Source organism: Gigantopelta aegis, chromosome 4 (genome assembly GCF_016097555.1).
Source record: "Gigantopelta aegis isolate Gae_Host chromosome 4, Gae_host_genome, whole genome shotgun sequence".
NCBI lineage: Eukaryota > Metazoa > Mollusca > Gastropoda > Neomphalida > Peltospiridae > Gigantopelta > Gigantopelta aegis.
Genome location: NC_054702.1, coordinates 117877230 through 117895278, shown reverse-complemented (window position 1 = coordinate 117895278; position 18049 = coordinate 117877230). Strand labels below are relative to the sequence as shown.

General features: G+C 37.2%; 1 protein-coding gene across 1 annotated transcript in view; it reads right to left on the bottom strand.

The window, feature by feature from the left end:
• Nucleotides 1-4424: 4424 nt before the first annotated feature.
• The window catches only part of LOC121371902 (dual specificity protein kinase TTK-like), a 99519-nt gene continuing 85894 nt past the window's right edge, over nucleotides 4425-18049 (bottom strand). Inside the window, exons 21-23 of the mRNA XM_041498133.1 lie at nucleotides 15735-15811; nucleotides 8428-8508; nucleotides 4425-6479 (exon numbers count right to left, since the gene is read on the bottom strand). Of these exons, the coding sequence (XP_041354067.1) occupies nucleotides 6468-6479; nucleotides 8428-8508; nucleotides 15735-15811 (170 nt within the window). The 3' untranslated portion in view covers nucleotides 4425-6467. The remainder of the gene's footprint in view (nucleotides 6480-8427; nucleotides 8509-15734; nucleotides 15812-18049) is intronic.

The window sequence follows — 18049 nt, the reverse complement described above, 5'->3', positions numbered from 1 at the left end:
CTGGGTGTGCAGGACGTTTCACCAAATTATGTATACAACTTCAAACATAGTAGAAACTGAGATATTATCAAAAATAATATAAATGATTACATAAGAATAATTTAGCCATATTAAAATAAAATTAGCCATGTGTCCAAATGATCTGACACACTGTTTCCAACAGAACTGATTTCTTGGAAAGGTAGGAAAACAGTTCAGTCTTAGTAAACCATGCCAAGTTCCAGGAATTTTACTCAATGGCTCCATGTGCCTTTTCCTCTCATGTTTCAAGTGCTTGACTTCAGACTAGTTAGGTTGTAAACATCCCAGATGACATCATTCCTTATAGCCTGTTGTAGTTGTGATACCAGATACGCCAGGAAGATCTGACTTGCATATTCAGAGAAATTCCTGTTTCAACATGTTATTTACAGCTTCACCATCAAGGATGCCTACCTCAACAGGAGGTCTGTTAATATTGCAGTCTGATGTAATAAGCTCCTCTAGGCAGTACACACGGTCAGACTCAGTTCCCCTATATGTGGCAGTGATGATGGCCAGGCTTGATTCTCATGCTAAAACAACTCGTCCAAGTTGCCAAACTTTACCTGACAAGCAACATCAAGTCTGGGAAACTGAGCAGACATTTGCTGTTGTACTTTGGATTTATTTTAAACTGGAGGATGTTTGAAGAGCGACAGAAATTCTTGATTGGTTCTTGGATGGACTTTGTCTCTAAAACATGCTGTTCTTTCACATTTCCCAAGATACAATTTGATGTTGTAAACAGTACTCCATGGTGGCAATGTGTGTCTTATTTTCAACAACAGTATCGTTTGAAAATCTTCCTTAAAATGGGTAATACCGTTTGTCTTGCACTCGGCTCGGGAAGGACATCAATTCACTGTGCAAGATAAACGGTATTGCCTCGTAGCTCTTACAGTATTCTCTAAATACTCGCCTAGTGTTACAGGGTATAATGTTTAAATACTCGCCTAGTGTTACAAGGTATTTAAAAAAAAAATGCTCCCATTGTTACAGGGTGTTTTAAATACTCGCCTAGTGTTACAGGGTGTTTTAAATACTCGCCTAATGTTAGTGTTTTAAATACTCGCCTAGTGTTACAGGGCGTTTTAAATATACTCTTCAAAAAAAGAAACGCAAAAGGGTACAAATGGGTTATAACTCCGATTTTATGTTTCCTACCGGTTCATGCTTTGTGAATATAAGGTCATTGCATGTCCCAAACACATTCCCACGGTTACATTCGATAAAACGCAGCTACTGTACAATAAAGTTCCAAAATGTGAATATTCGCAAAAACGCAGCCACGTGCAAACCATGTCACCACTGCACGTGCGTTGTCTGCACGTGCAACATGAACACCAACAGTATAAACGTGCAGGGTGTTCGCTTGCCTGGCCTCTGTATCTGGCCGACAGTTGACAATCCAGGACATGCCACGTCTCAGTGAACCGCAGAGAAACAATGCCATGTGTCCCCAAGCACCATCTCCAGACTGTGGGACCGTTACCAGCAACATGGATCAACACGTGACCTCCCTAGATCCGGTCGACCACGGGTCACTACCCCCGGGCAGGACCGCTACATCCGGGTACGCCACCTTCGGGAACGATTGACTACTGCCACCTCCACAGCCGCAGCAATACCAGGTTTGCGCAGGATATCCGACCAGACCGTACGGAACCGCCTACGTGAGGTAGGAATTCGTGCCAGACGTCCAGTTCCAGGTGTCATCTTAACACCACAACACCGTCGACTCCGACTGCAGTGGTGCCAGATTCATCGACAATGGCCTCAACTGTGATGGAGACCGGTGTGGTTCAGTGACGAGTACCGATTTCTGCTCCGACGTCATGATGGAAGATGTCGCGTGTATAGGCGTCGTGGTGAACGTTATGCGGCAAACTGCGTGCAGGAAGTGGACAGATTCGGCGGGGGTAGTGTCATGGTGTGGGCAGCCATCTCACACACTGGCAGAACTGACCTGGTCCACGTGCAGGGCAACCTGAATGCACAGGGCTACATTGACCAGATCCTCCGGCCACACATCGTTCCAGTTATGGCCAACGCCAACGCAGTGTTCCAACATGACAACGCCAGGCCTCACACAGCACGTCTCACAACGGCTTTCCTACAGAACAACAACATTAATGTCCTTCCTTGGCCATCGATATCACCGGATTTGAACCCAATTGAGCATCTATGGGACGAGTTGGACCCACGCCTCCGACAGCGACAACCACAGCCCCAGACCCTGCCCGAGCTGGCAGCAGCCTTGCAGGCCGAGTGGGCCACCATCCCCCGGGACGTCATCCGTACTCTGGTTGCTTCAATGGGCAGGCGGTGCCAGGCAGTTGTCAACACACGCGGAGGCCACACCCGGTATTGACTCCAGATGACCTTGACCTTGGTGGTGTGTCCTATCACTTACTCACAATGGACTAGAGTGAATTGTGAACAATCCTGCAACATTTGGTAATTATCGGACTCACCATTCAATAATTAAATCAATTCTCCAAATGTTACTACAATGTGGTTTTGCGTTTCTTCTTTTGAAGAGTATACTTGCCTAGTGTTACAGGGTATAACGTTTAATGCTTTCGTAGTGTTACAGGGCATTTTAAATACTTGCCTAGTTTTACAGGGAGTTTTAAATACTCGCCTAGTGTTACAGGGCATAACATTTCAATGCTTGCCTAGTGTTACAGGGTATGTTTTAAAAACTCGCCTAACGTTACAGCGTATGTTTCACGAGAACCATCATTCTCTTTGTACGTCAGTTATGCAGCTACAAATTCATTCCATACTGATCCTCTCCTAACGTCTCAAATCTGTGCATGGTATAAACAATAGCATGGTCTGCAATGTATCGGCCGTCTAGTTTCTGTAGATTATCACTACTTTCACAAAATGGATCCCTGCTATGGTATTTGTCAGTGACTTGACATCTCAAAGAAATGATTTCTGTATTTGTTTGGTCTGTTCATGATGTACCGAATTTGCTGCCTTCTTCTGACTCATCTCCATGGATGACTCAAACTATTAGTCGAATTATCTATGGTCCACATACCATCCAGCACCTAAAAGCTGTCGGATTCTCTGTTAGGCTTATAGCTCCACCATCACCTTTCAAGCAGTGTTATGTTGGGTCTAATCAAAGGTAATAGCAGGGAAAAGTCTTCTTGACCATCAGTCTGCCTTCTAAAATTTGGAATATAAAAGAAGATGACATTCTTTAAGTGTTACCAAATCTCTCGAATGGACTGGAATCCATCTGGCATAATTTGTGTGTTGTAAGGCAAAGAAGAATGGGACAATGTTGGTCAGTGTATCAATGTACAAACGAAACTTTGTCACATGGATTGCTCGAACAAACATCAACACTTTCACTTCCAGCTGAAGAACCATGAACTAAAACTAAAACTGGGGACTTGCTTTAGCTCCGATACTTCACCACTCTGATTGACATCAGATGCTTGTCTTCTACAAGTCTGTGGCTGCACCATGTATGTGCCTTTTGTAGGAGTATGTGCAGGCTATAATCTGTGACTTGATGAGCTTTATGAGTGTGTGTTACATTTGTAGCTTTTAAGAAAGAATCTGCTATAACTGCAGAGGTGGCTCCAGCCTGTATAAGGGCATCTGCCCAACCATTGCCATCAAATAGATCACTTACCACCTTACGGGCTGTCATATCAATATGAAGAGCACCAAAGAACACAATAAAATTGTCTTCATTGTGACTTGCTGGCCATGTCCCACGAATTCGTTTATCAGTGGCATACAAAGGTTGATCCAGGGTAATTATTGCCACCTAATCAGGATTTAAGATGTATGCATGGAAAAACTGTAAGAAAAGTTAGGGTTTTTGTTTAACGACACCACTAGAGGGCATTGATAGGCTATTGGATGTAGAACATTTGGTAATTCTGTTAAATAGTCATTGAGAGGACACCTGTTACATTGTTCAGTTAGTAGCAAATGATCTTTTTAATATACAAGTCGTGGCGCACTGGCTGGAATGAGAAATAGATCAATGGACTCACCGACAGGTATTCATTCAGAAACAGTGTAAGAAGGTGCAAAATTACGACACAGTCATGACTCTTTTTTATTAGTACTGTACGTCCTGTACTACTTATAAAACAACAAATCATATATATTGTGAATGAAAGCAATTAAAAAATAATAATTTGTTCTCTATTTGAGTTCGGTGATACTATAAATTCATAATTTAAATTAAAAAATGATTAATTAAGGAACAAATAATATAGTAAATGGGGAGAAACGCTACCCTTTCCCATAGACAATTCTCTCTCATTCAGGATATGCTCTGGGATGTTTAACAAACTACACCTCTATATGTGGAATGGACATACCTATAAATCAATTTAATATGAACCTTGTAAATAGTTGCACTATAATTATATAAGCTATTTATTGGCAAAGAACATATAGACACCATAGTTTCTTAATTAATATAACTCCGTTTGGCTCATACTCTAGATTTGTCTTTGGAATATGCCTTATCAGCACCCCTACATGATGTGAAAAACAATATCTATAAATCTAACGTAATTAATTGTGTAAAGAACAAAAAGTAAGCTAAATTCAAACCCCTGCATCAAGTTATGTTGTGACCATGGTGGCCATTTTTCAAAATGGCCACCATGGCAACTACAGGAAAAATCTGCAATGTCCCTATATCTAGAAATAACTATTTTGGTATGTTCTTACTTCATGCCAAGTTTCATGCTTTTATCATCAAAGGCACAATTCTTCTATAATTTTCACCAATCCGCTGCACTATAACTAGTGTTGGCATACTGCACCCAGGCTAGGAGAAGAAACCAGTAATGTCTCCCCAGTAACTAGTGTTGGCATACTGTACCATCTAAAACAACTCAGAAACTGTACACTGTCTAGAAGTACCCAGTAATGTCTCCCCAGTAGTTTAACTAGTGTCGGCATACTGCACAGACTAGGAGAAGAAACCAGTAATGTCTCCCCAGTAGTTTAATCAGCAGTCATTGTTGGTACACAGTTGAGGAAGTGTGGAAACCTGAGGCTACAGTGTGGGCTAGTTTTACAATATGTTATGCTGTTTGACATCCAGTAGCTGATGCCCAATTGACAGAACACCACATACCATGACCATTGTGTTGTGAGGTACTGTCTGTTTCATAGTAAAGTAAAATGTATCATAATCATTTGTTATACTGTGCATGCATGATTGCAGTGATGGAAAAAACAGTTTGGTAATAAAAACAATAAAAGTTGAAGGCCTGAGGGAGGAGAACAAAATTGAAATATAACTATTCATTAAAAAAATATCTGTACACATTTTAGTTTTCAGCAGAGAAAAATCCATTAAATTTTACAGACATACCATGGCATTTACCTTGCATGTTCAAATCATTAATACATAATTTTTTACCTATACAGGCACGTGTGGTGTGTGTGTAGGTGGGTGGTGTTTTGGGGTCACACACACTCGAAGTAATTTTCCAGTGGAGCATAAATCAACACCCCCCCATAAACTTCGCTCTCTAGTCTAGAACCCTCACCCTTCCTTAAATTTCCATACACATGCCTGCTAAAGCCATGGCACTGAGCGCTCTACGTTAATGTTTCCATCTAGGAGCCAGATGGCTTATTTGTATTTTTATATAGATAGTAAGAAATGTTTTAGTCGCCAAATGACCAAATCAGTGGCAATGTAGAGGGCTGCACTTTCCGACACAGACAAGCTATTTATTTATGCATAGATAGAACACCAGATGCATGGTCACAGTGTGTACTCATCTCCAACTGAATCTTGTAAACAAACAGATTCCTTAAGTAGAATATCACCAGGATGGTGTGTAGTAAACATCCTGCATGAGGAGGATCACAGCAACAAAAACATTTCACAATCACACTTTGTGAGGGGCAAGCAGTTGCACAAAGCATCTCTCCTTATCTAAATGTATTTGAAAGCAGCAAAGAATAAAATATGTGCTGTTGAATGAGGATATAGTTAAACACTGTGTCAAGGCTGTCTGTACCAGATGTAGTCTGTGTTTTTTTTGTGTTCTGATAGTCCAACAGAAACCAGCTCTACCAACTGATTATTTTCACAGACACCATTTTGCAAGTGGGAACGTCCTGACACTAACACCACACACGCCTTCCAATTACCAAACAGATTTACAAACTGCTGGGTTGTGGTCTGATTAAGAATGGTGCACACTTGAGTAAGACGAATTCAAACAGGTTCAAATTGTAAGTGAAATGAATTGGATTCATATCCAGTTTTGAGTGAGATATATTTGAAGTATTTCATATTTTGTGTGAGATGGCTTGAACCAAGTTCAAACTCTACACAAGGTGGTTGTCGGAGTTGTTTGTCAATCATCCAGCTACAGAAGATTATCACAGTTATATGTCAATCATCCAGTTCCAGAAGATTATGGGAATCAGCATCATAAGTTGGGCTGAAAGTAAACATTACAAAAGATATAACACACTTCTCACAATTCTATACTACTCAAAAGAATTTAAAGGTCAAAAATTTATAACCAAATAAGTTTCAGAGTGTATTAGATTGATGATGTAAACTACACCAAAAATTTAATTTATTGTTCCATATTTACAAAAAACCACAAATAAACGTCACTGTATACAAAAAAGTCAAATGACATGCTGTCAAAGTTGAAGGTTGTCAAACATGGATTTTACACATTAGAACATTCGTTTAATAATGTGTGAATCCACCCCTGGCGTGAATACACTCGACACATCGTTGCCTCATGCTGTTGATCAGACGTCTGAAGAACTCTTGGGGAATGGCCTGCCACTCTGCCATAAGAAGTTGACCCAGATCATGAAGGTTGGCCGGAGGGGCATGGTTATCCCGAACTCTCCTGCCTAATTCGTCCCAGGCGTGCTCTACTGGGGCCAAGTCAGGCGAATATGCTGGCCAATCCATCCTGGCGATACCTTGCTGTCTGAGAAAGTCTGTTACCACCCTGGCGCGGTGGGGTCTGGCATTGTCATCCTGCAGAACTGCCCCGCCGCCAATCTGCTGAAGGCCTGGGAGAACCAACGGCCGGATAATCTCATTCAGATAGCGGATTCCATTCAGATTGACATCCACCACATAGAGGGGGGTCCTGTGGTGGATAGAGATGCCGCCCCACACCATGACGCTGCCACCACCGAACCGGTGATGTTGTCTAACGTTAACGTCAGCGAAGCGCTCCCCAGGACGTCTGTAGACACGAACCCGACCGTCGATGAACTGGAGACTAAACCTGGACTCATCAGTGAACATCACTCGACCCCACTGAACACATTGCCACCGCAGATGAAGTGTGCACCAGTGACGTCTGGCCGTTCTGTGACGTGGTAGGAGTGGTGGTCGAACAGCCTGGCGACGGCAGCGTAGATTATTGGCTCTCAGACGATTGCGTATGGTTTGATCAGACACTCGAGTTCCAGTCGCAGTCCGCAGATTGTCACGTAATCGGCATGCAGTGGTTGTGCGTTGACGTAGAGCCATATTGGTGATGTAGCGGTCCTCTCTATTTGTAGTGCTTCGGGGTCTTCCCGAACGTGGACGATTTCGAATAGAATTCGTTGCTTGGTACCGTTGCCACAGTCGGCCAACGACACTCTGACTGACACCAAGTCTCAGAGCAACATTTCTTTGCGTATTGCCATCCTGAAGCCAAGCAATAGCCCTTCCTCGATCTTCGATAGTCAGTTGACGTCATACCATTGTCGAATTTGGAGTGTGCACCGTACACGAACGCAAGCTCCAATTATACGGAAATTCAGCATTGGGAACATGGAATACACATGCAAAGCGTATAAATGAAGCGCTTTGTGAAAAAGCAAGTTATGGGCACTTAGCAGACCTTTCGCTTTCGCCCTAATTTACGTGCAAATGTAAGCATGTTTTCGCCATTAGAACTAGTCGACAGTGTTAATGACAGTTGATTTTAATTCATTTATGGGTTGCTTAGACCCACTTTCGTCAAAATGGAACAATACCATGCGTGACATTATGGTGTTGCTAATATAATTGACATTCAGAAAATAATGTCGAAAATATCGTCTGACCCTTAAATTCTTTTGAGTAGTATACATCATGTGATAAAACAATGTTTACTGTTAATGCTCTATACAAACTACACTTATTTCGAGTTCACACTACAACAGTGGAGAAAGTTAAAATCATTTAGGCAATCAATTTATTAATTTAATATTCTCTAAATTACAACCAATATAATGATATACACTAAAATGAAAATACCCCCCCCCCCCCCTCCCTGTTCATCACCACAATTGATTTAGTGATACATTGTGTATATACTTCAGATGTACTATCTTTAGGGACAATGAGATTCATCCACACAACTGATTTAGTGATGTACGTACTTTAGTTGTACTGTGTTCAGATTTTACTTGTATCTTGTTGAGGTCAATCTTCTGTCCACTGTTGAGCTTTTCTAGCAGGTCCTGTATTAAAAAGACAAACGTGATATAACACACTTCTTGTGATTTTACATTGTGTGATATATCACACTTCTCATGATTCTATATAACACACTTCTCATGATTCTATATAACACATTTTTCATGCTTCTACATCATGTGATATAACACACTTCTCATGATTCTATATAACACACTTCTCATGATTCTATATAACACATTTTTCATGCTTCTACATCATGTGATATAACACACTTCTCATGATTCGACATTGTGTGATATAACACACTTCTCATGATTCTACATTGTGTGATATAATACACTTCTCGTGATTCGACATTGTGTGATATAACACACTTCTCGTGATTCTACATTGTGTGATATAATACACTTCTCGTGATTCTACATTTTGTGATATAACACACTTCTCGTGATTCTACATTGTGTGATATAACACTTCTCATGATTCTACATGTGATATAACACACTTCTCATTATTCTACATCATGTGATATAACACACTTCTCATGATTCTACATCATGTGATATAACACACTTCTCATGATTCTACATCATGTGATATAACACACTTCTCATGATTCTACATCATGTGATATAACACACTTCTCATGATTCTATATAACACACTTCTCATTATTCTACATCATGTGATATAACACACTTCTCATGATTCTACATCATGTGATATAACACACTTCTCATGATTCTACATCATGTGATATAACACACTTCTCATGATTCTACATCATGTGATATAACACACTTCTCATGATTCTATATAACACACTTCTCATGATTCTACATCATGTGATATAACACACTTCTCATGATTCTACATCATGTGATATAACACACTTCTCATGATTCTACATCATGTGATATAACACACTTCTCATGATTCGACATGTGATATAACACACTTCTCATGATTCTATATAAGATACTTTTCATGATTCTACATCATGTGATATAATTTATTTCTCATCATGATATAGCACTTCCCATTATTCTAGATGATGTGATATAACATTTCTCATGATTCAACATGTGTCTGAAGCTTCAACAACATATGATAACAAGTTTTTTGTCATTCTACATGTGATATAACATGCTTCTTAACCCGTTTCCTGCCGTTGACGTGTATACACGTCAAGCGTCATCACAATGACGTCACTTTGCATTGTTTTCATTTAAAAATTGTTTTCTAAATTAATTGTTGACATTTTTGTCAAAAACAAAGTAAGAAAATGTCAATAAATAGTCGTAGAATGACATATCCAAATATTTGCTAAATTGTTGTTGTACATCTTATGTTTTTTTTAAAACAAAAATGACCCGTCAAATGGCTCGTGCTATTGTTTGTTATTGTTTCTTGTTCTTTGGTAGCAGTTTCTTTTATCTCTACAAAGTTGTCATAATATACTATTATACATGTATATGAACTCCATTATGACAGTTGCATTAAAATAGAACAAGTATCACTTTTAATGCCTAAAAAAAGGTACAAACACAATCAAATAGTTGTAATCCGACGGCATAAACAGTCATTGAAAAGCGCCATTTCCCTATTTCTATTTATAAACAACAGGTCATGTGACAGCACATTTCCCGCCATACAATTTGACAGCAGTAGTACACATTGCTTGCATGTGCTGCTAACAGTTTTCATTAATAATTACAACGTGGTTACTTATACTACAGCAGACGATATTCTAACTAGCTATGTTTGCTTGAACAGTTACGTCGACTATATGATCGAATACGTACATGTGCTCAGTGTTCGTCGTTGTTTTGTTGTGTTGTTTTTCTGCCAGTTTTTCTTTTTTCCTTTTCAACATGACATTTACATTCACATTGGTAGTAATATCTACTGAGTGGATTATATATTTGTTCTAATTTTTTAAAAATGAATTACAAACGATAGGTTAAGAATATCTTCTGAACTAGTCTGGGGAATACCATGACCTACATTATTTTCAATAACCAATCACAAAACATTCTTGTTGCGTGTCACACATAATTATGTAGCGCCACTGGTTTTTTATTTTATTATTAATATAGATTAAAGCATGTACTATACTGTACCAGTCGCGGATCCAAGGACTGTGTGTGTGTGTGTGTGTGTGGGAAGGCGCCATGCATGGCTTTTTATGAATAAGTTAGCAGTGAATGTTTTGTAATTATGTTTGTATGGTGGATGACAATTTTTAAAAACTCATGCATGTGTGCTGGGATTTTAGGTAGGGGTGTCTGGAGAGCGAAGTTTATAGGGGATTTCAGTCATGCTCCGCCGGAATATGTATTGAATTTTTTTTTTTTTTTTTTTTTAAATCAACTCGAGCAGGTGACCCATTCCCTGCACACACATCTGCAAATGTTATAAAGATAAATTAATCATCATGAGGTAAACTGTAGTTGTGTTGGATCTATTGCATTTTGATAAATTTATTAGTATCAAAATCTAAATTTCGGGCAAATTGAGCTGGTCTGAAGCCTTTTCATCATGTACTAGTATTTCCAACATTTCTCTCACAATACTAGTTGTAATTAAATCCATGTAAAAATGTGTAGTGCTTTGTTTGAAACCCTATATTATATATAGCTGGTTGGCAGTAACGCTAAAACTAATAAATGTTGTTTTTTAGTTGGTGGATTTTCGTTTAATCGGGCACAAATTAGCCTGCCCTTCTCCCTCTCCCACCCCTACAAAACAAAACGGGATCCCGTACGCTTATGATTAGTACATCAGGCCTGTACGGTACCAATTGGTGTGGATGCGTCGGGGGTATACACACCCTCGCCGCGAGGTCCAATTTTTGTTCCATGCAACTGTTATCGACCATTTTTTAGAACATCGACACAGTCCTTTTTTCGTGTTACGCAACACCCCCAAAAAATCGTGCGGTAACTATATGGACCTATATAAAATGTGAAAATTACAGTAGGATAATGGTTTGCAATAGATTCAGAGTAAGTAATCACGTTTTTTATTTTAAAAATATGGTGATAATTTTTTTTTTTTAAATAACAATTAAAAAGACAAAAATTCCACGTACTTTAGCAGGGCGGACACTGTTGTGTAGGCAACAACCCGAAACATTGTTTTTGTCTCAAAAATCATTAAACAAATTATTTAATGCAAATAAAATGTTGGTATTCAGGATGTAATAATGACAAATCATAAAAAGATCCTATATTGTTGATAAAAATATCAAATAAAAATCGCAAAAACATCAAAGTTTAGTTGACCTATGTTATCGACGCTTGACCCAGATACAATACTTCGCGGGACCAACTGCCAGTGATTTCTTCTTCTTTCACTCCCTCAATTAACATGTCAGAAGAAGTTGCACAAATATAAATTCATGATTCCGATAATAATGTTTTCAACATTTACTTGTGTGACCTATTGTGGTAGGGAGCACATTTTCTACGCTCGGACTACTGTGCATCACGCATAAACGTTTCATGTTTTTGACTTCTCAGAAATTTCTTAATCAGTTCCAACTACATTTTGTGCCACACATAAACACATTCTGACCTCCCTCTCCAAGGGCCTAAGCGACAGGGCCCAAAATGAAAAAATATTAAGCCCCCCCCCCCCCCTAACCCTAACCCTAGCCACAGTTGAACGAAAATCCCCGAATCTGGATAACAACAATTATTCATATTAGCTTTACTGCCAAACAGCAGGGCCTCAGCTAACAGGTAGAGGCAATGGTGTGTGTGTGTTTTATTTTTTATTTAACATAACGACACCACTAGAGCACACTGATTTATTAATCATCGGCTATTGGATATCAAACACTGGTAATTTTGACATACTAGTAGTCTTAGAGAGAAAACCCCCTACATTTTTCCATTAGTAGCAAGGCATCTTTTATATACACCATCCTAGTTACAGCCCTGAACAGTTATATAGGGTTGCAAATGAATCACTACATATTTTTACATGGATTACAACTAATACTGTGTCAGAGTAAAATGATGGAAATACATCGTGAAAAGGTTTTAGGCCAGCTCATTTGCCCGAAATGCTATACCTGGATAGTATTCAAATAATATATAAAGGCAAATAGATGACCAGTGTATATAACTTGTGAATGTCTCCTAGGTTGGGATGGAGTTCACAATAGTTATATAGAAATTGCATATCCGTGACCCATTTCCTTGTGAATTTGGTCATTCTACCCCTCTCCTAAAGGTGGGGCACAGATAGGGGAAAATTAAGCCAATTGTTGTGTCCAGAAATACAATTTTTTTTTTAATTTTGCGAATTTCGTTAATGTTGTGTCCCCTGTTCCCCCTCCTCGCAGGTAGAAGACAAATTCATTAAACCATAGATCTATCATACAGACAAATGCATTTAAACTATTATGTCTTCAGAAATACTAGATCATTTCCAACCAAATTTATTTGGAAAACCCAAAACCATAAATTTTCTCATTTTAATCCCCCTAGGAAAATGGGTGCCCCACACTCCATGTGTTTGGTAGTTGTGGTCAGCAATTTACTCAGGTGACCATTTAGATCTTATTTTGTATCATGCATAAGTGTTCAACACTTGATACACATTATGTATACGGAACATATTTAATTAGGGCTCACATGTTGATGTTTGTTTCTTTGGGTTTAATTTTTTTTTTAGGTGAATGGACATTTTACTCTTTTTTTTACAATTGTGACCGTGTGAAGCACTATTGCAAGTATCTTGTGTCACAATAAATTACTGAAATGCATAAAATACTTTTTACTATTTCTATTATTCTAATATCAGTGTTCAGGGTTTTTGCCAGAGGGTATGAAGGGTAAAATTATGTACCCTAAAATCTTGGGAATTAATGGATACGTTTTAATAATTTTTAGAACGATTATAGTAAGATAGCTGCTGCTTAAAGTTTGTACATAAAATGCAGTGTCCAATTTCAAAAGATTCCAAACCCCATAGCCACCTAGTAGCGGCAGTTATGATCTGGAGTTTTCAAGTACCCTCAAATTATTGATTACTGGTGTCCTTTACTTTTGACCTTATGATCCAAAAGTTGCATGCACACAGCAAATAGTTTCCAGTTTTACATACCTTACCATGGTAACAATAGTTTGCATTGGTTACCATGGTAACAGTTTCGATCTTGGTACCATGGTAACATATAGTTTTGAACTGAATGAATGAATGAATGAATGAATGTTTAACGACACCCCAGCACGACAAATACATCGGCTATTGGGTGTCAAACTATGGTAATGCAAATAAATAAAGTGATGATCAACATCAATATAAAAGTTCAAGGTTTAAACAAAAACAGTGTAAAGAACTGCAAAAATACAAATACAAATATCACAGAATTTTACGGACACCAAATTTTACTCTAAACTTCAATTTGTGCTGTATTGGCCATTCTCAAAGAGAATGTTACACCCCTGCACCACGGTGAGGTTACAGCACGCGCAGGGGAAGTTTTGAACTGGTTACCATGGTAACAGAATTAATAAGCTTCATATATCTTTTCTACAGGCATAATACAATTATGTATATTAGAATAATAGAATACATTGGTTTTTTCTCAGTCCTTGAAAATTGATATTTTTTTTAGAAATTTGTTTTCTCTGTTTTGCATTGGTTACCATGGTAACAAAATTCACAATTTTCACCCTTTTCTTGTAAACAGCTGGGAGCTTATTATTACATCATTATATAGTGATTTGTATTCAAATAAATTAATTTAAAACATTTCATATGGGAAATGGTTCCTCTTTTTGCATTGGTTACCATGGTAACAGAATTAATAATGTTCATTTGAAAATGACAGGAAGTGAAAGAGCATATACCTTTTTTAAAATCTTGTGTCATTTGACAAAGATATATAAAGTAATAGAGATAGTATACATATATTTAGTGTCTAGATAATGTTTGACACAATGTCCACAAGTTACAAAAATGCGTTGATGGTAGTATGTGCATTTGACCCTGCTATTCAAAAACAAAATTGGCTGTCTACATAATTCTTTTTCTAATTTTCTAAATCGAGTAGTATGGTTAATACATCACATCATAGACTTAAATTAAAAGCAAAATATTAGTTTTAAAATAAAGTTTTCATAATTATTAATGGAAATATAGTATATTGAAATTTGCAGCTGTTGCCATGGAAACATAAATAATATAACTGACTATAAAATGTTAGCATTACGTAGGAGGATATTCTTAGTATATATGTGTGTAATTTCATGCTGAAATGTGAACTGATTTTAATAATATTACCAGAAATGTATAATAGTTAATGTTGGACATTATGTTCATAATTTACAAAAAATGTGTCGGTAGCCGAATGCGCATCTGACCCTATTTTTCAGACAAACCGCGGTTGTTGACTTAATTTTTTATTTACATCAAGCAGTATGGTTAATAAATCACAGCATAGACTTAGTTAAATTAAAAGAAAAATATTAGTTTTTAATTGAAGTTTTCATAATTATTAATGAAAATATGGTATATTGAAATTTGCAGCTGTTGGCATGGTAACAAATAATATAACTGACAACAAAATGCTATAATTTCATAGGTGGATTTCCTTTGTATATGTGTGTGTAATTTCATGTTGAAATATCAACAGGTTTTGATAATATTACTAGAAATGTGTAATAGTTAATATTGGACATTATCTTCATAATTTACAAAAAAGCATTGATGACAGTATGTGCATTGCACCCTATTATTCTGAAAAAAATTGGCAGTCTACTTAATTTTTTCTTTAAATCAATCACTATGCTTAATAAATCACAGCATACACTTAAATTAAAAGAAAAATAGTAGTGTTATATGGGTGTAATTTCATGTTAAAATGTCCATGGATTTTAATAAAATTACTTGAAATGTAGAACAGGTAAAAATACTTTAAATTTAGCAAAAAGAATGCAGCAGGATACGGGTTAAGATTCTACATGTTTTTTCATGATTCAAGAACATTTGATATATCATGTGTCATGATTCTACAGCACATGTTAATATCACATCAGAGATAACCAAAGGGCTTCAGTGCTATCCAAGACTTACTATTCACAGTGTTAATTATTCCTCTATTACAAATATTTTTTCAGCTCTGTGTTATTCAACTCTCTACTATTCTCTAGACAGTTCACTATTTCTCAATTTAAAACATTTTCAATCATGTCAGCATGAGTAAATTTAGCTCGAGGGATGAAGATAAGAAATAAAGAGTTCAATGTACCTTTGTTAATGCTTGAATGGTTCTTGGAGACGACTCAGAAAACTGCACCAACAACCGTTTTACATCTGATGCTGCAACTGATACAAGACAAAAAAAACAATAGTCAAGGTTTCAGTTGCAAATGTCATAGCGAGACGACTACAAATATGAGCTATGATGTCATTATATTCTGTGTTTCATCTGCAAGCATATGTTCGTTTCACGAATATCGGGCTTCCTACCAATAAAAAAACAAGATAGGTGATCCCGAAATAAATGGCCAAATTATCAAAAACCGAAGTATTTGACATATAACTAATGCTAAAGTGAGTTTGTTTAGGGTTTCTTCATTCACTTGATGACATCATCTAGATTTAACAAAAACACAATATTACAAAACTGTCATCTTTATTTCATAAACATAAACACGCACACGCACACGCACTCACTCACTCACTCACTCACTCACTCACTCACTCACTCACTCACTCACTCACTCACTCTCTCTCTCTCTCTCTCTCTCTCTCTCTCTCTCTCTCTCTCTCTCTCTCTCTCTCTCTCTCTCTCTCTCTCTCTCTCTCTCTCTCTCTCTCTCTCTCTCTCTCTCTCTCATATGCACCAAGAATGAGTTTATACTACTGAGTATTTACACACCTGAAGTTAAAAAAGTTAACATAAAAACTACTGTGAGTATTAACACACCTAGAGTTGACTAACATAAAAACTACTGTGAGTATTAACACACCTGGAGTTGACTAACATAAAAACTACTGTGAGTATTAACACATCTGGAGTTAACTAACATAAAAACTACTATTGTGAGTATCAACACACCTGGAGTTAACTAACATAAAAACTACTGTGAGTATTAACACACCTGGAGTTGACTAACATAAAAACTACTACTGTGAGTATCAACACACCTGGAGTTAACTAACATAAAAACTACTGTGAGTATTAACACACCTGGAGTTGACTAACATAAAAACTACTACTGTGAGTATTAACACACCTGGAGTTGAATAACATAAGAACTACTGTGAGTATAAACACACCTGGAGTTGATTAACATAAAAACTACTGTGAGTATTAACACACCTGGAGTTGATTAACATAAAAACTACTGTAAGTATTAACACACCTGGAGTTAACATAAAAACTACTGTGAGTATTAACACACCTGGAGTTAACTAACATAAAAACTACTACTGTGAGTATTAACACACCTGGAGTTAACTAACATAAAAACTACTGTGAGTATTAACACACCTGGAGTTGACTAGCATAAAAACTACTGTGAGTATTAACACACCTGGAGTTAACTAACATAAAAACTAATACTGTGAGTATCAACACACCTGGAGTTAACTAACATAAAAACTACTGTGAGTATTAACACACCTGGAGTTGACTAACATAAAAACTACTACTGTGAGTATCAACACACCTGGAGTTAACTAACATAAAAACTACTACTGTGAGTATAAACACACCTGGAGTTAACTAACATAAAAACTACTGTGAGTATTAACACACCTGGAGTTGACTAGCATAAAAACTACTGTGAGTATTAACACACCTGGAGTTAACTAACATAAAAACTACTACTGTGAGTATTAACACACCTGGAGTTGATTAACATAAAAAACACTGTGAGTATTAACACACCTGGAGTTAACAAACATAAAAACTACTGTGAGTATTAACACACCTGGAGTTGAATAACGTAAGAACTACTGTGAGTATTAACACACCTGGAGTTGATTAACATAAAACTAGTGAGTATTAACACACCTGGAGTTAACTAACATAAAAACTACTGTGAGTATTAACACACCTGGAGTTAACTAACATAAAAACTACTACTGTGAGTATTAACACACCTGGAGTTGATTAACATAAAAAACACTGTGAGTATTAACACACCTGGAGTTAACAAACATAAAAACTACTGTGAGTATTAACACACCTGGAGTTGAATAACGTAAGAACTACTGTGAGTATTAACACACCTGGAGTTGATTAACATAAAACTAGTGAGTATTAACACACCTGGAGTTAACTAACATAAAAACTACTGTGAGTATTAACACACCTGGAGTTGACTAACATAAAAACTACTACTGTGAGTATTAACACACCTGGAGTTGAATAACATAAGAACTACTGTGAGTATTAACACACCTGGAGTTGATTAACATAAAAACTACTGTGAGTATTAACACACCTGGAGTTGATTAACATAAAAACTACTGTGAGTATTAACACACCTGGAGTTAACATAAAAACTACTGTGAGTATTAACACACCTGGAGTTGACTAACATAAAAACTACT